General features: G+C 43.1%; 1 protein-coding gene across 3 annotated transcripts in view; it reads left to right on the top strand.

Annotated features, from left to right (window-relative positions):
* The window catches only part of LOC137345649 (dynein axonemal heavy chain 11-like), a 622812-nt gene extending 597413 nt beyond the window's left edge, over nucleotides 1–25399 (top strand). For all 3 annotated transcript variants that reach the window (XM_068008891.1, XM_068008899.1, XM_068008902.1), the window contains 5 exons: nucleotides 245–427; nucleotides 5046–5161; nucleotides 6146–6258; nucleotides 23720–23860; nucleotides 25093–25399. In XM_068008891.1, coding sequence (XP_067864992.1) covers nucleotides 245–427; nucleotides 5046–5161; nucleotides 6146–6258; nucleotides 23720–23860; nucleotides 25093–25340 — 801 coding nt within the window. In that variant the 3' untranslated portion in view covers nucleotides 25341–25399. The remainder of the gene's footprint in view (nucleotides 1–244; nucleotides 428–5045; nucleotides 5162–6145; nucleotides 6259–23719; nucleotides 23861–25092) is intronic.
* The last annotated feature ends 54 nt before the right edge of the window (nucleotides 25400–25453 follow it).

Below are 25453 nucleotides of genomic sequence, written 5' to 3'. Positions count from 1 at the left end.
TAAAAGATGCGCATAACAGGATACAAGTAAGTGCTTAAGAGTCACTGAATCATGCACTTACACATGGGGGAGGTTAAACAGAAAATATTCGTAAGATTTATAATCAAAGTTCAAATGTAGTTTTTTTAACCATAAATTTTTACAATGATTCACATCACTGCCAAAAAACAGCAATTGAACCTATTTGAGATTAAAGGCAATTAATAGTATGACCTGTTCTAACCGCACACTAATTTTCCTTCAGGTGAAGAATATTTTGGATGACATTTTAGAGAAACTTCCTGAAGAATTCAACATGGCAGAAGTTATGGCAAAGAGAGCAGAGCGTACTCCTTATATTCTTGTTTGTTTCCAAGAATGCGAACGCATGAACATACTTACGCGAGAGGTCAGGAAATCACTTAAAGAACTGGACCTTGGATTGAGGGTAAAGTTATTTTACAATGTACGTGTTGATTAATGAAAGAGGTAGAACAGTAAGGAAATCAAGTTATGAGTCCACAGTCTTAGTAAAAGGTCTCACTCACCAAGGCAGATTTTGGAAATTCAGATGTGTGCATTTCCCAGGATATTCTGCCCCTGCCTCAGCTCATCTGCTGCTGAAACCTTCATCCATGCCTTTGTTACTTCAAGACTTGACTATTCCAATGCAGTACTGGCTGGCCTCCAATCTTCCACCCTCCATAAACGTAAGGCCATCCAAAACTCTGCTGCCCATACCCGAACTTGCATTAAGTCCCGTTTATACATTACTCTGTACTCACTGACTTAAATTGGCTCCTGGTTAAGCAATGCCTCGATTTAAAAAGTGTCATCTTTGTTTTCAAATGCATCCATGTCTCACCTCTCTTTGACTAAGCTCGGAGTTAAATTTTGTTTGATAATGCTCCTATGAAAAGCCCTGGAACAATTTACTACATTAAAGATGCTATATAATTGCAGGTTGTTGTTTATTAAATAATAAAATTTGTTGGAAAAAAATTCTGGTCTGTGGATGCCAAGGGCCTGATTTTAACTCTAAGTGGGTGGGTTTTCTACGAGTTAGAATTTTGCCCCAAATTTCCAGTATGTACGCCTAAAGAGCAAGTCTCTTCACTTGGACACAGATTTGTAAAATTACTTCTGCATTTCCAACAGGTGTTTATCATTTAATCTAACATTTCAAGTTTTTCAAAAGGGAAACTAAAGAAGGGGCTGAGTGCTACAATGGGAGAGACTCCATTTCTTTAACTGCAAAAGGCAGATTGTGCTTGACTAATTGATTTTTTGATGAAGTAACAGAAAAGATTAATGAAGGGAAAGCAATGGATCCTATCTGTATGGATTTTAAGAAAGCCTGTGACAAAGTACTGCATAAAAGGCTGGTGAACAAAATTGAGACTCGTGGAATTAGAGGGTCAGTGTCAGCTTGGATGAAAAATTGGCTTAAGGTCAGAAAACAGCAAGTTGCGGTTAATGGTTGTTTTTCAGACCGGAGGATGGTAGACAGTAGCATTCCACAAGGTTCAGTGCTAGGCCACTGCTTTTTTGATATGTATAAATGACTTGGATATTGGAATACGGAGTAAAATTGCAAAATTTGCCAGTGATACCATGCTTGAAGGGCTGGCAGACAGTGAGAATGATACCAATCGTCTGTAACGGGACATTGATAGGCTAGCAGAGTGGGTAAAGAAGTGGCAGATGGAATTTAATAGAGAAATGAGGTGATGCATTTTGGCAGAAGGGATAGGGAGAGACAATATAGATTAAATGGCACAGTCTGAAGAGTGTACAGTGACAGATATTTGAAGGTGGCAGGACATATTGAGAGAGGAGTTAGCAAAGCATGTGGGATCTTTGGGCTTCATAAATAGAGGTATTGAATACAAAAACAAAGAAGTTATGCTGAACCTTTAGAAAGCTCTGGTTAGGCCACAACTAGAGTATTGTGTCTAGTTCTGGTCACCACACTTTCGGAAGGATGTGAGGGTCCTTGAGAGGGTGCAGGGGAGATTTACCAGAATGGTTCCAGGGATGAGGGTATTTAGCTGCCAGATTAGGTTGGAGAAGCTGGGGTTGTTCTCCTTGGAGCTTTGATAGAGCTGTACAGGGCTCCCTTTGCCTTTCTGGCCTAGCGTCGGGACCCCTGCCATCTTCATAATATCTAGCCCATAAAGTCAGAACACTACAGAGGGAGGCCACCAGGCCCATTGAGTCCATGCCAGCTCTCTGTAGAGCAATTCAATCAGTCGCATTCTCTGGCTCTATCCCTGTAGCTCTGTAAGTTTATTTCCCTCAAGTGCCCATCCAATTTCCTTTTGAAAACATTCATTGTCTCCACTTCCTCTACCATCATAGGCAGTGAGTTCCAGCTCCTTACCACTTGCTGCATAAAAAAGTTTTTCCTCACATCCCCCCTGCATCCACTACCCAGCGCCAGGGGCCCCATCCCTTTTGGCCTGCCTCCAAGAGCTGCCAGCCAATCAAGGACCGGCAGCTCAGCAGTCCCAGCAGTGCCACTAGGAGCGGTGGCCACTGCTGGTATTGCAGTAGGCCCGGGACCAGGAGCAGCCATGGAGCCTCGGACTGTAGGTAAGTAGGGACAGGCAGGCCCCGGTAAGGGGATGTTGTTGAGGGCAGAAGGGAGTATGTTGGCACAGGGGCGGCCTTTGTCGCCAGGGCCCTCCGTGAGCCAGAGATGGCCCAAGCAGGTGGGCACCCCCCAACCCCAGACCACAGGGAGGCCACCTGGTTTTACTGAGGGGCCTCCCCATGTGGTAAAATATCAGCGGTGGCGGGAAGAGGCCCTTAAATGGCCAATTAATTGGCCTCTGGACAGGAAGGTGACGGGCACTCCACCCACCCCCACCCCCCCGCCCCCCAACCCGCCTTCCCTCACTATTTGATAGGCTCCAACACCACCTTGCCGGTCCCTCGAGAGCTGATAAAATTCAGCCCTATGATTCTATGGTGGTTGCAAATCTAGGTCAGATTGACAGAATGCAAGCAGTTACTGTGTAACAGCTTTAAAAGTTTCCAATTGAAATGAGTTTGAGTTGTCTCTACTTATTTCCTAATGAGTAGGAGCCCAGAAAATAAATATGCTCATAACTCAACACTAATTGCTGCTCATTATCAGATATGCTGCAAGAACAGCTGGCATACAAAATTAAAATGTTACACTGGTACAGTTGGAGGCACTTTTTTAAGTTGAGGACCAAACACTATTGTTGGGGAATTTAAAATAAACTTTACCCTGTACATTTATAAATAGCCAAAACTATTAATGGAAATGTGCAAGTTCCTGATTAGAAGAGTGGAACAGAGCAGGATAAGGACAGATTTTCTGTGTGAAAGTCAAGATGAGAAAATACACTTTAATTAAAGGAACTAAGTGAGTGAAACATAGAAAATAAGAGCAGGAGTAGGCCATTCGGCCCTTCGGGCCTGCTCCGCCATTCAAAAAGATCATGGCTGATCGTCTAATTCAGTACCCTGTTCCCACTTTCACCCTGTATCCCTTGGTACCCCGTTCCCACTTTCTCCCCGTATCCCTTGATTCCTTTGGTATTAAGAAATATATCTATCTCCTTCTTGAATATATTTAATGACTTGGCCTCCACTGCCATCTGCGGTAGAGAATTCCACAGGTTCACCACCCTCTGAGTGAAGAAATTTCTCCTCATCTTGGTTCTAAATGGCATACCCCGTATCCTGAGAATGTGACCCCTGGTTCTGGATTCCCCACCTCCCTGCATCTAGCCTGTCTAGTCCTGTTAGAATTTTATAGGTTTCTATGAGATCCCCTCTCACTCTTCTAAATTCTAGTGAATTTAGGCCTAGTCGACTCAATCTCTCTTCATACGTCAATCCTGCCATCCCAGGAATCAGCCTAGTAAATCTTCTTTGCACTCCCTCCATGGCAAGAACATCCTTCCTCAGATAAGGAGATCAAAACTGCACACAGTACTCCAGATGTCTCATCAAAGCCCTGTATAACTGCAGTAAGACATCCTTGCTCCTGTATTCAAATCATCTTGCAATGAAGGCCAACATACCATTCGCCTTCCTAACTGCTTGCTGCACCTGAATGCTTGCTTTCAGCGACTGGTGTACAAGGACACCCAGGTCTCGTTGCACCTCCCCCTTTCCCAATCTATCACCATTCAGATAATAATCTGCCTTTCTGTTCTAACAACCACGTTAAACTGCATCTGCCATGCATTTGCCCACTCACCCAACTTGTCCAAATCACATTGGAGCCTTTTTGCATCCTCCTCACAGCTCACATTCCCCCCCAGCTTTGTGTTGTCTGCAAACTTGATTTAGTTCCCTCACCCAAGTCATTAATATATATTGTGAATAGCTGGGGCCCAAGCATTGATCCCTGCGGTACCCCACTAGTCACTGCCTGCCACCTGGAAATAGACCGTTTATCCCTACTCTCTGTTTCCTGTCTGTCAACCAGTTCTCCATCCATGCCAGTATATTACCCCAATCCCATGAGCTTTAATTTTGCACACTAACCGCTTATGTGGGACCTTATCAAAAGCCTTCTGAAAATCCAAATACACCATATCCACTGGTTCTCCCTTATCTATTCTACTAGTTACATCTTCAAAAAACTCCAGTAGACTTGTTAAGCATGATTTCCCTTTCGTAAACCCATGCCGACTTTGTCCAATCCCGTTTATGCTTTCCAGGTGTTCTGCTATCATAGGCGCTAGCATTTTCCCCACTACTGATGTAAAGCTATAAGGTCTGTAATTCCCTGTTTTTTCTCTCCCTCCTTTTTTAAATAGTGGGGTTATATTTGCCACCCTCCAATCTGTAGGAACTGCTCCAGAGTCTATAGAATTTTGGAAGATGACCACCAATGCATCCACTATTTCCAGAGCCACTTCCTTTAGTACTCTGTGATGTAGATTATCAGGCTCTGGGGATTTGTCAGCCTTTAACCCCATTAATTTCCCTAGCACTATTTTTCTACTAATACTGATTTCCTTCAGTTCCTCCCTCTCATTATTCATTTTTCTGTTCCTGTTTACATTTTATGTGCACAGGGAGAGCTGACTGTCTCAGCTGAAATGGAAGCATTGCAGTCAGCATTGTACTATGATAATGTTCCTGAAATATGGAGTAGAGTGGCATATCCATCTTCATATGGACTGGCACAATGGTAAGAGAAGTTGGCTTCATAAATGAATCACTTAATAGTCAATTAGACAATTCAGATAAATGAACAGCTAGGAAAATACTTTTAATAGATTTATAAAGCTTGGTTAGATTTTAAAAATCAGCATTTATTCATGAACATTACACATCTAATACCATTTAAAATTTAGATTAACACTCCCCGGCACAGAGTGGAATATGAATAAAAGGGAAATACGTCAAAGGAGTCATCTTCCGACTTCAGCCTCCCAATGGGGAGCCTCACCTGCCAAGAGCAGAGATTGAAAATTCAGGCATGTGCTATGCATGATTTCCCTAACATTAATTTAAATGGTTGGAAAAGCAAGTGCAGTACACGCTCTCATTTCTGATACGCATTCTCTGCTGGCAACAGAAAGTCAAATTGCACCAGATATGGATGATAGGTTTTGAAGGTAATGCTTTGTACTTATCCCAATGAAGGGCTGCTTTATAAATGCCAAATTATGAGCTATTATTTTACATTTCATCCACTTCATATTTAGGGTCACTGTTCCCATTGGCATATTTAGAGGGCCTTTAACAAATTGACAATCACGAGCAGACGTTTTCCTTGGAGGATTCATCCCTCTCAGAGCACATCTATGTTGAATCTAATGGATCAAAGCAGCTCCCAAAAGGCACATTGGAGATCTCTGACAGAGCCAGAGCAATGTGCCTCTGCTGTATTACCTTTTGTAAAGACCATGGCCCTGAAATTCTTAGGGCTGCCGCAGATTTCCTATAGTAACTTCAGTGGGAGACCAGTGTAAAATTGCATTCAAGGCCATTTACAGTGGGCTTTCCACTGAAATTGTGGCAGGAGATTAGCAGGAGAACTACGGAATTTGAGGGCCCAAATTGTGGAGAATATTCCAATCAGAATACATAAAAATGTGCACGTGTGCTGACTGTATTGTGGTAGTTCAGAGTTATATTTTTGTTGCAACTTACCCTCTTTGTTTTGGAGGTTCAGTGATGTTCTTTTACGTTGCCGTGAACTTGATACTTGGACTCAGGATCTTGGTCTTCCTGCTGTTGTCTGGCTTTCTGGTTTCTTCAATCCTCAATCTTTTCTTACTGGTAAGTTTAACTGGTACATGTAGGTTTAAATACATAACAGACACAGGTTAAAAACCATTATTATGACTAAATTTCACAAAAAAAGGCATTTGAAAATATAACGTAACTGGAAAATACAACCCGAAAATTCTGCAGGGCTACTACCAATCTCCCTCACTTTGGCAGGAGACCAGCAGAAACCTCAGAGAGATGTTGGAGTTACAAAATTTCTAATATTTATTCCAAACTGTCAGATTTTCTTTTTCTAGTTTCCCAGAAGGTTCAGCAATCACTGGCATCTGCCAACATTCAGAAAATAATGCACTGGGCTGTTCTTTTCAGGAAACCAATCCAGAACACTCTCAGTAGCCATGAAATAAAGCAAAGACTATAACAAAGCCGGAGCATTAGCATACAAGGGTCTAAAACACAAATTGGAGTGTAACGCTTAGCAGAGTGATTGCCACCATATGAAACTTCCTTTGCAGTGCACTTTGTAATCCTCATCAAAACAACTTGCATTTATATAGCATCTTTAATGTAGTTAAATGTTCCAAGGCCTTTCAGAGAGGCAATTATCAAACAAAATTTTGACCCAGACATATAATGAAATATTAGGTCAGAAGACCAAAAGCTTGGTCAAAGTGCTAGGTTTTCAGGAGCATCTTAAAGGAGGAGAGAGAGGCAAAGTGATTTAGGGAGGGAATTCCAGAGCTTAGGGCCTTTGCAGCTGAAGATATGCCTGCAAATGGTGGAGTAAAGAAAAGCAAGGTTGTGCAAAAGGCCAGAATTGGAGGAGCACAGAAATCCCAGAAAGTAGTTGAGCTGAAGGAGGTTAGAGATGGTTAGAGGTTTGGGGAGGGGGGCGGGGTGGTGGGTGGTTGGGTTTGCAAGGCCAGGGAAGAGTTTGAAAACAAGGATGAGAAGTTTAAAATTAAGGTGTTGCCAGACTGCAAGCGCAGGGGTGATGGATGAATGGGACTCAGTCTAAGTCTGTAAACAAATGAATTACCTACATAGCTGGGTCAGCAAATCTGCACCAAGAACTACCAATGGCTTTAAATACAGTATACAACAAAATGCAGTAGTCCAATTACAATCACTATTAATGTTTGTCATTTAAACTTTTATCAAATTCACCTCAACTTCAGGAAATGCACTTAGAGGAATAGCTGAGAATTTATTACCCACATTGGAATAAGATAGACAAGCATAGTAAGAACCAGACATGCTCAGTGGTGTTTCACTAAACATTGGCATTATACAACTCCAAGGCCATATGCATTTCATTCTAACATCTGGGAATTAATTGCTAGCCCATCCATAATTAAGGAAATAGAGCATCATACTGAAAATCTTAAATAGAAGACCTGTATTTTTCAATGTGACGTTTTGTTGCTGCGTCATTGGAGTAAGGTTTTCTCCATTCACTCATTTTAGCAAAAATAAGAATCTGCATGGGTCAATTTTCACTTGACTCACCTGGTATTAACAGGGTAACAGCCTCAAAATGGAGTCGGTAGCCTGACCACACCATTAACCCAGACAATGTGGCCAGCTGCATATTGCAAGAAACCTGCTGCTGGGCTTGCTATCAACTAATTTGATAAAAGCAAAATACTGCAGATGCTGGAAATCTGAAATAAAAACAAGAAATGCTGGAACCACTCAGCAGGTCTGGCAGCATCTGTGGAAAGAGAAGCAGAATTAACGTTTCGGGTCAGTGACCCTTCTTTGGAACTAGCAAATATTAGAAATGTCAAAGGTTATAAGCAAGTGAGCCGGGGGTGGGGCAAGCGATAACAAAGGAGAAGGTGTAGATTGGACAAGGCCACATAGCTGACCAAGAGGTCATGGAGCAAAGGCAAACAATATGTTAATGGTATGTTGAAAGACAAAGCATTAGTACAGATAGGGTGTTAATGGACTGAAGATTGAACAGCAGCAAGTACAAACATGAAAAAAAACAGTGGGTAAGCAAACTGAACAAACTACAATGAAATGAAATAAAAGAAAAAAAATTGTTAAAAAAAATGTAAAAAAAGCAAAAAGAAAAAATAACTAAAAATAAAAGTAAAATGGGGGGCTCATCATGCTCTGAAATTATTGAACTCAATGTTCAGTCTGGCAGGCTGTAGTGTGCCTAATCAAAAAATGAGATGCTGTTCCTCGTGCTTGCATTGATGTTCAGTGGAACACTGCAGCGAGCCCAGGATAGAGATGTGAGCATGAGTGCAGGGGGGTGTGTTGAAATGGCAAGAAACCAGAAGCTCAGGATCCTGCTTGCGGACTGAGCGGAGGTGTTCCGCAAAGCGGTCACCCAGTCTTCATTTGGTCTCCCAATGTGGAGGAGACCACACTGTGAGCAGCGAATACAGTATACTACATTGAAAGAAGTACAAGTAAATTGCTGCTTCACCTGAAAGGAGTGTTTGGGGCCTGGGATAGTGAGGAGAGAGGAGGTAAATGGGCAGGTATTACACCTCCTGCGATTGCAGGGGAAGGTGCCATGGAACAGGGACGAGGTGGTGGGGGTAATGGAGGAGTGGACCAGGGTGTCGCGGAGGGACCTATCCCTTCGGAATGCTGACAGGGGAAGGGAGGGGAAGATGCATTTGGTAGTGGCATCACGCTGGGGGTGGGGGAAATGGCGGTGGATGATCCTTTGGATATGGAGGCTGATGGGGTGGAAAGTGAGGACAAGGGGAACCCTGTCACGGTTCTGGGAGGGAGGGGAAGGGGTGAGGGTAGAGGTGCAGGCAATGGGCCGGACATGGTTGAGGGCCCTGTCAACAACAGTGGGGGGTGATTCCTCGGTTGAGGAAAAAGGTCATATCAGGAGCACCGTCATGGAAGGTAGCATCATCAGAGCAGATGCGTCGGAGACGGAGAAACTGGGAGAATGGAATGGAGTCCTTACAGGAGGTAGGGTGTGAAGAAGTGTAGTCCAGGTAGCTGTGGGAGTCGGTGGGCTTATAATGGATATTAGTAGACAACCTATCCCCAGAGATGGAAACAGAGAAGTCGAGGAAGGGAAGGGAACTAATTTGGCTCTGTAACTCTGACTACTCACCAATCTGCCTTAGCATGAAATACTTTGAACAACTGTGGCATGTGGCACAAAATCTTGGATTTGGAACTCAAACATTCTCTTTGCATATGCAGTCTGGCTGACGCTGTAACTCCAGGCCAAGGACTCCATCTTGCTGATTGTTCAATAGATATTTTGGGCAATTGTCTATACCAACATACGAATTAGGAGCATGAGTAGGCCACTCAGCCCTTTGAGCCTCCTCCGCCATTCAATAAGTTCATGGCTGAACTGATTACTCCACATTTCCACCTACTTCTGATAACCTTCCACCCCTGTGTTTATCAAGAATCTATCTACCTCTGCCTTAAAAATATTCAAAGACTCTGCTTGCACTGCCTATTGAGGAAGAGAAATCCAAAGACTCAACCCTCTGAGAGAAAAAATTTCTCATCTCTGTCTTAAATGGGCGACCCCCTTATTTTTAAACAGTGACCCCTAGTTCTAGGTTCTCCCATAAGGGGAAACAGCCTTTCCACATCCACCCTGTCAAGACCCCTCAGGATCTTATATGTTTCAATCAAGTCTCCTCTTACTCTTCTAAATTCCAGCAGATACAAGCCTAGCCTGTCCAATCTTTGCTCATAAGAAAGCACGCCCATTCCAGGTATTAGTCTAGTAAACCTTCTCTGTACTGCCTCCAATTCATTTACATCCTTCCTTAAATAAGGAGACCAGTACTGTACACAGTACTCCAGATGTGGTCTCACCAATGCTCTGTATAGCTGAAGCATAACCTCCCTACATTTGTATTCAATTCCTCTCGCGATAAATGATAACATTCTATTAGCTTTCCTAATTACGTTCTGTACATGCATACTAACCTTTTTTGGTTCATGCACTAGGACACCCAGATCCCTCTGCATCTCAGAGCTCTGCAATCTCTCACCATTTAGATAATATGCTTTTTTATTTTTCCTGCCAAAGTAGACAATTTCATATTTTCCCACATTATACTCCATTTGCCAGGTCTTTGCCCACTCGCTTAACCTATCTATATCCCTTTGTATCCCCCTTATGTCCTCTTCACAAGTTACTTTCCTACCTATCTTTGTGTCATCAGCAAATTTAGCAACCTTCATCTAAGTCATTTATATAAATTGTAAAAAGTTGAGGCCCCAGAGCAGATCACCGTGGCATATGTTACGACTGACTGCTTCAGTCAAAGCCCCCAATCAAAATATACAATTCTGATTGTGGTGGGAGAAACGCACTGTTAATTCAATTCCGTCAGTCCACAGATCGCCTAACATATTTCCTGGAGAAAAAAAACTACAGGACCATGACACCTCCGCCCCTAGTGGAATGAAACGCCATTCCTGAAATGTTTTTCATTACAATGGGTAAAAAAATACAAATGGGAAAAATGCTAACATTTTTTTCCCCGCATTTACAGAAATACACTTTTCTAAAAAAAAGTTTAGACTACAGCAACAAGTTCTACCAGAACATTTTGGCTTTAAATTTTCAAAAGGTTGTTCCAGTCAACACATTTTAAATTTCCAAGCATCGTCTTCCAATTGTTTTGTGTTATCCTTCCAAGTGTCCCTATTGTCCGTCACCTCAGCCAGGTGAACTGCACAGCTAGGAGCACTGACCACTACTGGGTTCACTATTCTCTGAGAAGTTTCTCAAGTACCCCTTAACCTATGTGGCATCACTTGACACTAGAAAACCCTGTCCGGTGTAACAGAAGCTGATTTTTTTCTTACCCTAGGGTGTCAAAGGAATTTGACAGTATCCCTCCGACACATCTGTCTCTTTAAGACACATAGTGTTGCCCACTCTGTCCTTACAGTCCTTTAAATGAGAATTTGGGTAGGAGTCTTCCTTCTTTACCACAGTGATTTTTCTAGATTCTATGCAAGTTTGAGCTGACCCACCAGGTTTAGACATTAAGACCATCTGTGAATTTCAGCTGTCCTGACTAGGTTCAACTAAGCTGCCCTTCAGCATGCATTGTACCTCTGCTTCCACTTGGGCCTGTCTGTCTGGACCTAAGCAACAAGGATGTCATTTTAAAGGAATAGTTCCCCTTATACTCACATCATGTGTGGCTAAGGTTGTACATCCTGGCTTATCCCTACAAACCTTTTGAAACGTTGTGAAAACCCCGTTAGGACTTCACGCTGTTTTGCCTCTAAGTGTAAAAGCCTATGGTTTAATTTTCTTAGCCATTCTGCATTCGCTAATTGGATAGTTGGAGGTTCAATCTGAGAATTTCCAAGGCCTACTTCTGCCTCATCTTCATTATCCTTTTCCTTCCCCACAGTCCTGATTACCTGACATACCTGAATGCCTTATCTTCCTCCCTGTGGTAATGTGGTTTCTCAACCACTGGTATGGAAACTAGTAGTGCTGGTTTTATGGTAGGTTGTGGTTTTCCCTCCATTTGACAGGTACGGCATGTCCTACAAAATTGTCTCACGTCCTTTGTAAGACCTGGCCAGTAATAATGTCCTGCAAAAGGAATGTTGTGTGCGAACTTTAATAATCCTGGTTGATATTTAAGTGGTACCACTATCTGTTCATCAATTGTCCAGTCTTCGTCGGCAGGCCTATGAGGCGGTCTCCATTTCCTCCTCAAAATCCCGTTTGCCATATAATAGCCTTCCGGAACTGTTTTCGCATCATCTTCTGACAGAGCCGTCCGTGCTATTTGGTATATCTCTGGATCAGCTTGCTGTGCTGCAATGATAGACGATCTGTTAAACATCTCATTTGGATTATCTAAACCCCCAAATAAGGTTTCAGATGCCTGGCTATCTATTTGTGGTGCCCCTTTTACCTCCGACAATGGATCCTGTTTAGCCATTGCTCGAGTAACTACACAAGCAGGAAATATTTCCGGAACTTGTTCCTGTAATTGCTCTGTTTCCTTAATTTCACTTGGTTCCTCTGTAACTATAGGAGAAACTGATACTTTTGATCCAGCCAAATCATTTCCCAGGCGTAGATCAGTTCCTTTTACTGGTAAACTGTGAACAACACCTACAGTTACTATCCCAGATCTTAAGTCACTCTGTAAGTGTACTTTATACAAAGTGTACTTTACACACCCCGCCAATTCCATTTACTAAAACTTTAGCGTTCAAGGTGCTTTCTGGCGGAAACCTCATATCTTTCCCCAGCAAGAGTGTTTGGGTTGCTCCTGCGTCCCTGAGTATAATGATAAGTTTTCCTGCCTCATTTACAGGATACTGAGTTACTCTCCCCTTTGACAGAAATTCATTATAACTCTCAGGTATTTTATTCTTAACCTCTGCACTCCTTTTAGTTTTAGTATCTGGTTTCACAGCCACACCTGTCGTTAAAGTTATAGCCTGGTCTGCTCTCAGTCAGAGTCTTTTCCTCTGCACTAACTTTGCGTACCCCAACAAGTCCTATGGGTTTACTTCGCTATTTCCAGCACTCTGAACGAAGATGACCCGTTTTGTTGCAATGATAACACTTTTGCTTGCGAACCTCACTTCTACCCTCAGCACCTTCCTTTCTGACCTGAGGAGGTGATCCTGGGGCATTCCCAGCTGTTCCTTCTTGTCCCCGGCTACTTGCCTTCATTTCACTCTCCCACTTTCTATCCTTCTCAGGTTTATGGGAGTTACGGAAAAAATAGGTTGGCTTATTCACAAGCTCAAAATCATCAGCAATCTCTACTGCTTGCCTTGCTTTCAGAACTTTCAGGTTATCTATATGAGTTCTCACTACTGAAGGAATGGAGTTTTTAAACTCTTCTAAGAGAATCAATTCTCAAAGGTTCTCATATGTAGTTTCTATCTTTAATGCCCGTATCCAAGGGTCAAAATTAATTTGCTACACCCTCTTAAATTCTAAATATGTCTGCCCTGTCAATCTCCGTAAGTTCCTAAACTTCTGACTGTAAGCTTCAGGGACTAACTCATACGCAACGAGAATAGCCTTTTTTGCCATCTCATAATCTGCAGAAGTCTTTTCAGGAAGCATGGCATAAGCTTCATGAGCTCTGCCTACCAGCCTGCCCTGCATGAGCAATGTCCAGCTTTCTTTCGGCCATTTCATCTGTTTGACTATTTTTTCAAAAGATATGAAAAATGCCTCTACATCCCTTTCCTCGAACTTAGCCTGTATAAATTTAAACAACTTCTCACTGGGTCCTGATCTAAACTCAGATTCTTCCTGACCCGAATTTTCCCTGGATTCAAGACTACCCTTTTGTCTTAGTTCCATCTCTCTTAACTTAAATTCCCTCTTTATCACTTTCTCTTCCAAAATGTTCTCTTTCCTCTTTTTCCAATTCAAGTTTTCTTAATTCTTTTTCCTGCTGAAGCTCCAGTTTTTTCATTTCTAACTGAATCCTAGCCAATTCCACTGCATCACTCTCGCACCTATTACTTCATGTCTCTCATATTCCCTTTCTTGTTTTTGTATTGCCCTTCATCTGTATAATTATCATTATCATCTTCTACTAATTCCAGATGTTCGGCTATTATGTCAATTATGTCTGCTTTTTTGGCACCTAATTTCAATTCCAACCCCAATTTCACTGCCATTTCTTTTAATTTGTTCTCAGTTAAAGTTATCAAGTCACTCAGGGAAACATTCTGCTTTCCCAAAAACTCTGCAACAACTACTAATGCCATAACAATTGTATAGACTGTACCTTATTATACAAGAGACCCTGGTTCTTTTAATTTCTTTGTAATTGGTGTTTGATTTAGATCCCAACATTCGAGTTTCCAATTGATATCATCCCAGACTCGAGAGAAATTAATACGATGCCAAATGCAGGACACCGATTTAAATATGTTATCCCAGAGATGAGTCGTTACTATGATTCCAAATGCGAGCCCTCCAAATTTGTCTGATTCTGATCCCAGACGTGAGCCACCGAATTAAATATGATTCAACTCCAAGCTAGCCCCTAATTAAGATAGGGTTCAAATCCTGAGAAACCCAATTAATATGTGATTCAAATCTTGAGCGAGCCCCCAATTAATATGTTATTCAAATCCCGACAGGAAACCCAACAAATATGTTACAACCAACCGCTCCAGTTAAAGCTCCCAATCAAAATATACGATTCTGATTGTGGTGGGAGAAACACATTGTTAATTCAATGCCGTTGCTCCACAGATCGCCTAACATATCATTTAAAATTTTCCAAATAAAAGAAAGATCCAGCCAAATTGTACCATCTATTAACCCCGAATGAGGCTAACTAAACCAGGTGTCTTTAAATCAGCAAATTAATTTTTTAATTAGAAGAACTAAATTCTTAAAACACTATAAAGATATACACAACATTTAAAATAGGAAAAATTAGAGTCCTTGCAAATTTACAGTCCATTGTTGCTTGAAGTCCTCACAGTCGTCCGATGGGGAAAAAAGGCTGTTCCACAGTAGAACAGTGCGTAGTCTAACTCCAGCAGTAAGTGATGCTTCCTTCTTCCACGATGGATTTAAACAATTAACAACTTGCGAGCACTTTCAATAGAATCAATCTGACTTTAGAGTTTTTGAGGGATAAAAGATTGTCACAGTCCAACTTCCCTTCCTTCAGTTTAAATTACCAGAGATTTCTGTTTTGGCTTCACTTTTTCTTTTAGAATTTTGACAGATAATAATTAAACAGATAAATTTCTCTTCCTTCAGTTTAAATGGGAGCTCTTTTTTTCAGGTGCTAACACCACAGCTGGCTGTGTCCTATGTTAGAACAAACTGTCTTAAACTAAAACGCCAGTTCAAAATTGAATTGTAACAAATATATCACATGATGCTCACTCCCAGTGGCTGTATCGATGGTAACGAGAATGCACCCTTTGAATCGCAGTCTCTAAATGGCTGTATCTAAGGCAATGAATATGCACCTTCCTTTAATTCCTGAGGCATGCTGGTTCTGAAAGTAATACTGATCCTTTGCAAGCCTTAAAGGCAAACCGCATATTCCCCAGAGAAAAAAAACTACAGGACCATGACACATACCACTCGTTACGTCTTGCCAACCAGAAAATAACCTATTTATGCCTACTCTCTGTTTCCTGTTAGCTAGCCAATCTTCTATCCATGGCAATATGTTACCCCTACCCCATGAGCTTTTATTTTCTGCAATAACCTTTGATGTGGCACCTTTTCAAGTGCCTTCTGTAAATCTAAGTACATTAAATCCACCGGTTCCCCTTTATCCACAGCACATGTAACTCCCTCAAAGAACTCCAATAAATTGGTTAAACATGATTTCCCTTTCACAAAACCATGTTGTCTCAGCCTGATTACCTTGAAGTTTTTTATAAGCCCTGCTATACTGTCTTTAATAGTAGCTTCTAACATTTTCCCTGTGACAGATGTTAAGCTAACTGGCCTGTAGTTTCCTGCTTTCTGTCTCCCTCTCTTTTTGAATAAAGGAGTTACATTCGCTAGTTTCCAGTCTAACAGAACCTTCCCCGAATCTAGGGAATTTTGGAAAATTAAAACTAACGCATCATCTATCTCACTGATCACTTCTTTTAACACCCTAGGATGAAGTCCAACAGGACTCGGGGCCTTGTCAGCCCACAGCCCCAACAATTTGTTCAGTAACACTTCCCTGGTGATTGTAATTTTTTTGATTTCCTCCCACCCTTCCATTTCCTGATTTACAGCTAACACTGGGATGTTACCTGTATCCTCAATAGTGAAGACCGATGCAAAATATCTGTTCAATTCATCTGCCATCTCCTTATTATCCATTATTAATTCCCCAGACTCACTTTCTATAAGACCAATGCTCACTTTGTTAACTCTTTTCTTTTTAAAGAAAAGGGGGGCACAGTGGCGCAGTGGTTAGCACCACAGCCTCACAGCTCCAGGGACCCGGGTTCAATTCTGGGTACTGCCTGTGCAAAGTTTGCAAGTTCTCCCTGTGACTGTGTGGGTTTCCCCCGGGTGCTCCAGTTTCCTCCCACAGCCAAGACTTGTAGGTAGATTGGCCATTGTAAATTACCCCTAGTGTAGGTAGGAGTTAGGGATTACTGTAGGGTTAGTATAAATGGGTGGTTGTTGGTCGGCACAGACTCGGTGGGCCGAAGGGCCTGTTTCAGTGCTGTATCTCTAAATAAAAATAAAATATCTATAGAAATTCTTACTATATCTTTATATTTCTAGCTAGCTTTTTCTCATACTCTAATTTTACCTTCCTTATCAATCTTTTAGTCATTCTTTGCTGTTTTTTATATTCTGTCCAATCTTCTGACCTGCCTCCCATCTTTGCGGAATTATATGCTTTTTCTTTAACTTTGATACTATCTTTAACTGTTTAGTTAACCAGGGATGGCGGGGCCCACCCTTGGAATTTTTCTTTCTTGTTGAAATGTATCTATTCTGTGTATTCGGAAATATCCCCTTAAATGCCTGCTACTGCATCTCTATTGACTTATCCCTTAACCTGATTTACCAGTTCACTTTAGCTAGCTCTGCTTTCCTGCCCTCATAATTGTCCTAGTTAAGTTTAAAATACTAGTTTTGGACCCACTCTTCTCTCCCTCAAACTGAATGTAAAATTAAAATATGGGAGGTGGTCCTGCTTTTATTTATATAACATCATCACCTTTTGGGATTGTTTTGACCATTTTCTACTGTCTCCTCCATCCTCACCTCCAACAATAAGTGCAAGGAACTCATGGCTTTGTCACTAAGATCAAGACCATCCAATCAGCTGCCTCTGCCTTTTCCCTCATTTGTACTAGCCCACCAGCCCAAGCTTTCTCTAAAGTGCCCACCTGACCTAACTGTAAACTCGCATCATTCTCTAGTTTCTATCCAATCTCCCTTCTCCGAGCTCATCTTGTCCACGTGACCCTCCTCCTGCTCCCTCGACCCTATTCTTAGTAAATTGCTGACCACCTAACTTCCCCTCCTAATGTCCGTGTTAGCCAATATTGTTAACGATTCTCTCGCTTCAGGTGCTGTCACTCTCTCCTTTAAATGCCATTCTCAAAAAAAAACCCTTGGTCCTACCATCCTTGCAAACTACCGTTCCACCTCCAACTTCCCTTTCCTCTACTCTCTCTGAAGTCCTTGAGCATGTTGTCACCTCCCAAATCTGTGCCCATCTTTCTCATAGTGCCACATTTGAATCCCTCCAATCAAGTTTTTGCCCACCACAGTACTGAAACAACTCTTAAAGTCACAAATGACATCCTATGTAACTGTGACAAAGGTAAACAATTCATCCTCATCCTTCTCGACCTGTCTGCAGCCTTTAATACAGTTGACTACACCATCCTCCTCCAATGCTTTTCCACTGTTATCCAGCTGGATGGGACTGCACACGCCCACTTCCATTCTTATCTATCTAATCGTAGCCACTTGCAATGGCTTCTCTTCCCACTCCTGCACTGTTACCTCTGATGTCCCCCTAGGATCTAACCTTGGCCCCCTCCTATTTCTCATCTACATGCTGCCCCTTAACAACATAATTCATAAGCACAGCGTTAGTTTTTACATATATGCTGATGACACTCAGCTCTACCTCCCCACCACCTCTCTTGACTCCTGCACTGTTGCTAAGTTATCAAACTGATTAGCCGACATCCAGCACTGGATAACCAGAAATTTCATCCAATTAAATATTGGGAAGACTTGAAACCATTGTTTTCGGTTTCCACTCTCTAGACCGACACCATCCCTTTCTTTGGCAACTGTCTGAGAGTAAACTAGTCTGTTCGCAATCTTGGTGTCATATTTGACCCCAAGATGAGCTTCCAGCCACATATTCACACCATCATTATGACCGCCTGTTTTCAACTACCTAACAACATTCGACTTCACCCCTGCCTCAGCTCATCTGCTGCTGAAACCCTCATTCATGGCTTTGTTACCTCCAGATTTGACTAGTCTAATATATTCCTGAATAACCTCCCATATTCTATCCTCTGTAAACTTGAGGTAATCCAGAATTCTGCAAAACTGTGTCGTTACTAGTACAAAATCCCATTCACCTATCACCCCTGTACTCACTGACCTACATTGCCTCCCGGTCAAGCAACACCTTGATTTTAAAATTCTCATCTTTGTTTTCAAATTCCACTATGGCCTCACCCCTCTCTATTTCTGTAATATCCTCCAGCCCCACAACCCTCCAAGATATCTGTGCTCATCTATTTCTGGCTGCTTGAGCCCCCGCAGTTTTAATTGCTGCACCACTGTGCATTCAGCTGCCTAGGCCCTAAGCTCTGGAATTCCCTCCCCAACTCTCCATCTCTCGTTCTTCATTTAAGACATTCCTTAAAACCTGCCTCTTTGACCAAACTTTTGGGCGTCTGCCTGTGGCTCAGTGTCTAATTTTGTGTTAAAACAATTCTGCGAAGGATCTTGGGAGGTGTTACTGCATTAAGGATGCTATATAAATAGTCATAGTTATTATTTCATGCTGTGTTGCTTTGCTACCGAGATCAGCTCTGGCAGAAGAGATGGGGGCAGAAGTTCCTCAGACATTTCCATCCACCGTAACTGTGATGGATTGGTGAGCCCAATGCACCCATATCCTTCTGGCCGTGCTGAGTATTCAATATCTGGTTGATACCTGTGTTAATATGGATGCAACTTGAGCATCGACTAGTGAGGATGGAAGATGTAATGCTGGCCAGCTGATGAGGTGGAGTTGGGTAGGGGAAGGCATGATCAACTTAATCATAATCCTAAAATGTGGCAGTTTTTTTTTACTCATTCAGGGATGTGGGCATCGCTGGCTAGACCAGCATTTATTGCCCATCCCTAATTGCCCTTGAGAAGGTGGTGGTGAGCTGCCTTCTTGAACTGCTGCAGTCCATTTGGGGTAGGTATACCCACAGTGCTGTTAAGAAGGGAGTTCCAGGATTTTGACCCAGCGACAGTGAAGGAACGACGACATAGTTCCAAGTCAGGATGGTGTGTGACTTGGAGGGGAACTTGCAGATGGTGGTGTTCCCATGCATTTGCTGCCCTTGTCCTTCTAGTTGGTAGAGGTCGCGGATTTGGAAGGTGCTGTGTAAGGAGCCTTGGTGCATTGCTGCAGTGCATCTTGTAGATGGTACACACTGCTGCCACTGTGCGTCGCTGGTGGAAGGAGTGAATATTTGTAGATGGGGTGTCAATCAAGCGGGCTGCTTTGTCCTGGATGGTGTTGAGCTTCTTGAGTGTTGTTGGAGCTGCACCCATCCAGGCAAGTGGAGAGTATTCCATCACACTCCTGACTTGTGCCTTGTAGATGGTGGACAGGCTTTGGGAGTCAGGAGGTGAGTTACTCGCCTCAGGATTCCTAGCCTCTGACCTGCTCTTGTAGCTACGGTATTTATATGGCTACTCCAGTTCAATTTCTGGTCAGTGATAGCCCCTAGGATGTGGATAGTGGGGGGATTCAGCGATGGTAATGCCGTTGAATGTCAAGGGGAGATGGTTAGATTCTCTCTTGTTGGAGATGGTCATTGCCTGGCACTTGTGTGGCACGAATGTTACTTGCCACTTATCAGCCCAAGTCTGGCTATTGTCCAGGTCTTGCTGCATTTCTACACGGACTGCTTCAGTATCTGAGGAGTCACGAATGGTGCTGAACATTGTGCAATCATCAGCGAACATCCCCACTTTTGACCTTGTGATTGAAGGTAGGTCATTGATGAAGCAGCTGAAGATGGTTGGGCCCAGGACACTACCCTGAGGAACTCCTGCAGTGATGTCCTGGAGCTCAGATGATTGACCTCCAACAACCACAACCATCTTCCTTTGCGCTAGGTATGACTCCAGCCAGCGGAGGGTTTTTCCCCTGATTCCCATTGACCTCAGTTTTGCCAGGGCTCCTTGATGCCATACTCGGTCAAATGCTGCCTTGATGTCTAGGGCAGTCACTCTCACCTCACGAGTTCAGCTCTTTTGTCCATGTTTGAACCAAGGCTGTAATGAGGTCAGGAGCTGAGTGGCCCTGGCAGAACCCAAACTGAGCGTCACTGAGCAGGTTATTGCTAAGCAAGTGCCGCTTGAGCGCACTGTTGATGACACCTTCCATCACTTTCCTGATGATTGAGAGTAGGCTGATGGGGCAGTAATTGGTTGGGTTGGACTTTTTGTGTACAGGACATACCTGGGCAATTTTCCACATTGCAGGGTAGATGCCAGTGTTGTCCCTGTACTGGAACAGCTTGGTTAGGGGCATGGCAAGTTCTGGAGCACAGGTCTTCAGTACTATTGCCAGAATATTGTCAGGGCCCATAGCTTTTGCAGTATCCAGTGCCTTCCGTCGTTTCTTGATATCACGCGGAGTGAATCGAATTGGCTGAAGTCTGGCATCTGTGATGCTGGGGGCTTCAGGAGGAGGCTGAGATGGATCATCAACTCGGCATTTCCGGCTGAAGATTGTTGCAAATGCTTCCGCCTTATCTTTCGCACTGATGTGCTGGGCTCCCCCATCATTGAGGATGGGGATATTTGTGGAGCCACCTCCTCCAGTTAGTTGTTTAATTGTCCACCACCATTCACGGCTGGATGTGGCAGGACTGCAGAGCTTAGATCTGATCCATTGGTTATGGGATCGCTTAGCTCTGGCTATCGCATGCTGCTTATGCAGTTTGGCACGCAGATAGTTCTGTGTTGTAGCTTCACCAGGTTGACACCTCATTTTGAGGTATGCTTGGTGCTGATCCTGGCATGCCCTCCTGCACTCTTCATTGAACCAGGGTTGGTCTCCTGGCTTGATGGTAATGGTAGAGTGGGGGATATGCCGGGCCATGAGGTTACAGATTGTGGTTGAGTACAATTCTGCTGCTGCTGATGGCCCACAGCGCCTCATGGATGCTCAGTTTTGCATTGCTAGATCTGTTCGAAATCTATCCCATTTAGCACGGTGGTGGTGCCACACATCAGGATGGAGGTTATTCTCAATGTGAAGGCGGGACTTTGTCTCCACAAGGACTGTGGTGTGGTCACTCCTACCAATACTGTCATGGACAGATGCATCTGCGGCAGGCAGATTGGTGAGGACGAGGTCAAGTATGTTTTTCCCTCTTGTTGGTTCTCTCACCAGCTGCCGCATACCCCTTCCGGCAGCTGTGGCCTTTAGGACTCGGCCAGCTCGGTCAGTAGTGGTGCTACCGAGCCACTCTTGGTGATGGGCATTGAAGTCCCCCACCCAGAGTACATTCTGTGCCCTTGCCACCCTCAGTGCTTCCTCCAAGTGGTGTTCAACATGGAGGAGTACTGACTCAACCACCTATCGCCCTCCCGTAGCTGATATCAGTAGGAGGTGTCCTTGTCCATGTTTGACCTGATGCCATGAGACTTAATAGGGTTCAGAGTCGATGTTGAGGACTCCTAGGGCAACTCCCTCCCGACTGTATACTGCTGTGCCGCCACCTCTGCTGGGTCTGTCCTGCCCGTGGGACAGGATATATCCGGGGATTGTGATGGCTGTGTCTGGGAATTGTCTGTCAGGTATGATTCCATGAGTATAACCAGGTCAAGCTGTTGCTTGACTATTCTATGCAATAGCTCTCCCAACTTCGGCACAAGCTGACAGGGGTTAGTCGAGGACGTTGCAGGGTCGATAGGACTGTGTTTGCCATTGTCGTTTCCGGTGCCTAGGTCGATGCTGGGTCGTGCGTAGAGTTTTTTTTTTTATTATTGATTTTGTAGTGTTTAGATATAACTGAGTAACTTGCTAGGCCATTTCAGAAAGCATGCAAGAGTTAACCACATTGCTGTGGGTCTGGAGTCACATGTAGGCCAGACCAGGTAAGGACAGCAGATTTCCTTCTCTAAAGGACATTAGTGAACTAGATGGGTTTTTACAACAATCGACAATGGTTTCATGGCCATCATTAAGCTCGCTTTCAATTCCAGATTTATTAATTGAATGCAAATTCCACCTTCTGCTGTGTAGGGATTTGAACCCATGTCCCTGAGCAATACCTTGGGTCTCTGGGTTACTAGTCCAGCAACAATACCACTACGCCACCGCCTTCTGGTTACTCTCAGACACTACATTCCAAATACTAACCATTTATTGCAAAATACATTTTTCCCTCATGTTGCCATGGTTACCAAGCCTCTACGATGTTTAAGAGGCATCTTGACAAATACATGAATAGGATGAGAATAGAGGGATACGGTCCCCGGAAGTGCAGAAGGTTTTAGTTTAGGCAGGTATCAAGATCTGCGCAGGCTTGGAGGGCCGACTGGCCTGTTCCTGTGCTGTATTGTTCTTTGTTCCAGCCATTGAAAAGTCTTTACCCCATCTGAACACGAAGCTGAATTATAGTCTCCCTTGACAAATAAAATGGCAGCGTGCATCGCGCGACAGCTCATCTACATACACAAGACAGTTTGCCGTCACCCCCAATCACATGGCAGGGATAGGTTCTGCGACGCCAGCAACAATGTCAGCTACCTCTGCATAGGCACTGCCGCTATTTTTAAAGAGCTGCTAGACCTGCACAGTTGGAAGTCTGTGCACCGCCCCCAGCCCTGCCCATACAAAGAAAATAAATGGCTGTTTCGTTCCACCCCTCCCCCCCCCAACTTCACTATAATCCTAAGTTCCCCCTTCCTAACCTCAGTGGCGCCAGCTTTCCCTGGACAGGAAAGTGAAGGCTCGACTGCCAGCCATTGTATGGAAGATTGCGGACAGCTGGCAAGATCACTGTGAAAGTTATTTAAATTAAAAGCCAGGCATACATTTACATATTTAAAGTTGGTACCTATCGCTGGGTGGGGTGGGTGAAAAAGAGAGCCGACCTGGAGCCTCGCCAGGAAGATCTGGCCCAGGTTTCCCAGCGTTGGGTTCCATGGCGGGCTGCTGAAATCTTCTGGCACCCCGCCCCTGCCGCGAAGCCCAACAGCGGGACCGCAACAAAATCCAGCCAATGATTTTAAACAGCTCTAGCAAATCTCTTCTTAGCATTCTCTGCTAAGTACGACTCCAGCTTCTCCAGTCTATGTAACTCTAATTCCTTATCCTTAAACCATTCCAGTGAAGCTTTCTTGCACCATCTCCAAAATGCCTTCATTGGTCTTTTTGGAACACTACTCCTACTGGGGCTGAATTAGTATTTAATGTAGGTTTATCAACTTCCTGGCTTTTATAGTCTTTGTCTCAATTTATAAGGCCCAGGATTTCATATACTTTATTAACCTCTGTCTCCTTCGAAGATTTGTGCAGAAGCACCCCACCCCCACCGTCTCATATTTGATACACTGTTCATCACCTGCCCCCACTCACCTCCTGTCGGCTGCACTGCTGGTAAAATGGCCTGAGAGCAAGACTGTGTCGGGGAGCCCTCCCAACATGGCTCCCCCCAGCCAGCTAAAATCTCACTTATAAAAGTACAAGGAGTCACTAAAAATACCAAAAAGATATGACTATTTTTGTCAGGTAGAGAGAAAAAGCACTAATTCTTTTAAGTTCTTAAGCAATTATGCAGAGCATAGCCCGAAAGAACGAGTGGCCTTTGGATAAGATGTGCCTGTCTGTGGATGTCACCAAGAAGACCAAAGAAGATTATGGTCATCCACCAAGAGAAGGTGCCTACATTCATGGACTCTTCTTGGAAGGTACATGTTATACATTTCTATTTTAACCAAGTTGGAATCTTAAAAAAAAAACTTTTCCCCATCGCTTTATCTGGTTTTTAAATTTGTCATTTGTTAGGAATTAATTTATGGGCTTTTTGCTGACAGGTTCAGCTTATGCATTGTGATGCTGGAACAAATGCTTATTTTGGGAGGTAACGTAGTCAGCATGTCTAGAGTAATGCTATACAACTAGGATATTATCCTGATACAACAAATAAGAAATATAATTCGAAGACATAATAGAATACACAACATAGGAAAATATGAACAGTAAGTGCTACTTAGACTGCACCCTAAGTACTCATTTCTAAAGCAAGACACAGGATATGTTTCAACTGCTAGTGGCACTGTAAAGGAGAATCACAAGGCTATGTCTGGGGTCCAAGTGTGAGAAACCATGCTTTTCAGTGTGGAAAGGAGTATCGGAGAGATGGTGTTAACTATCTTTTACAAAGTTATATAAAAGGTGAATCTGGAACATTACTGTCAGTTAAACTGCAAGAGGACAAAATGCAAATTGAAACTAGTCAGGAAACAATCCAAACTGACTTGTTCATTCCTATTCATATTTCCTCCTCTACATAAAAGACACCATTGTCATGTCCAAGGTGAGTACAAACCTACTGCTAGTTAACATTTTCCACAATATTTTCATTCAGATTATGAAACTTCAGATACTTAGTTAATTTTGGTAAGTAATTAGGTATGGGATGGATCGATCAACATCTAGTAAACACTGATCGTAGATATTTAAACAAAAAAATTGTAAGTGACTGGAAAAAAGCCATTTTCCATTGGAATATAATCAACCTAGCAAATTAGATAAGATAATCATTGCCTCTGAGGAACTGATTGCATCACTTTCTTGTGGAAGTGTGCACAAAAGTTGGATATCCAGCATAACTCCCATCCCCACATACCTCCAGTCGACTGGAAGCCCCAGCCACAATGATTAAAACCACTAATATAAAAAAAAATGCTATTGTACATTTTATGCATGCATTTCTCTGCCAGTTGTGTAGCAAGATAAAACTCAAGTCAAGCAAGATGTGGAAGAGGGAGCTGGGGTGGGCCCAAAGGAGTACTGGAGTTTTTTTTAAATTGCAATCTTCATTCCTACATGTTTACCCCCAGCACAAGTGGATGAGAATATTCACTACTTAAAATATTTGTTGTAATACACAAGGTGCATTTATATTTGACTGTTTTAGGTGCAAGATGGGACATTCAAAGTGGCATCATTGTAGAAGCACGTCTTAAAGACCTGACTCCCACAATGCCAGTCATCTTTGTACGGGCCACTCCAGCAGATAGGCAAGAGGTGAAGAACACTTATGAATGTCCAGTTTACAAGACCAAAACGAGAGGACCTACGTATGTCTGGACTTTCAATCTGAAGAGCAGAGAGAAGCCTGCCAAATGGATTCTTGCTGGAGTAACATTGCTCTTATCTGTTTAAGAATACAAATATTAGGTACAATTTGTCAAAGATTAGAAGAATAAAGTATTACCCATTAGTCCAAGAACTGCATTTAATATTTGTTTCATTGTTCTTGGACAGACATTTACAAA

The sequence above is a fragment of the Heterodontus francisci genome, chromosome 2, assembly GCF_036365525.1.
Source record: "Heterodontus francisci isolate sHetFra1 chromosome 2, sHetFra1.hap1, whole genome shotgun sequence".
Lineage (NCBI taxonomy): Eukaryota > Metazoa > Chordata > Chondrichthyes > Heterodontiformes > Heterodontidae > Heterodontus > Heterodontus francisci.
Note: the sequence above shows the minus strand (reverse complement) of the source record. Positions and strands in the feature narration are given on the sequence as shown.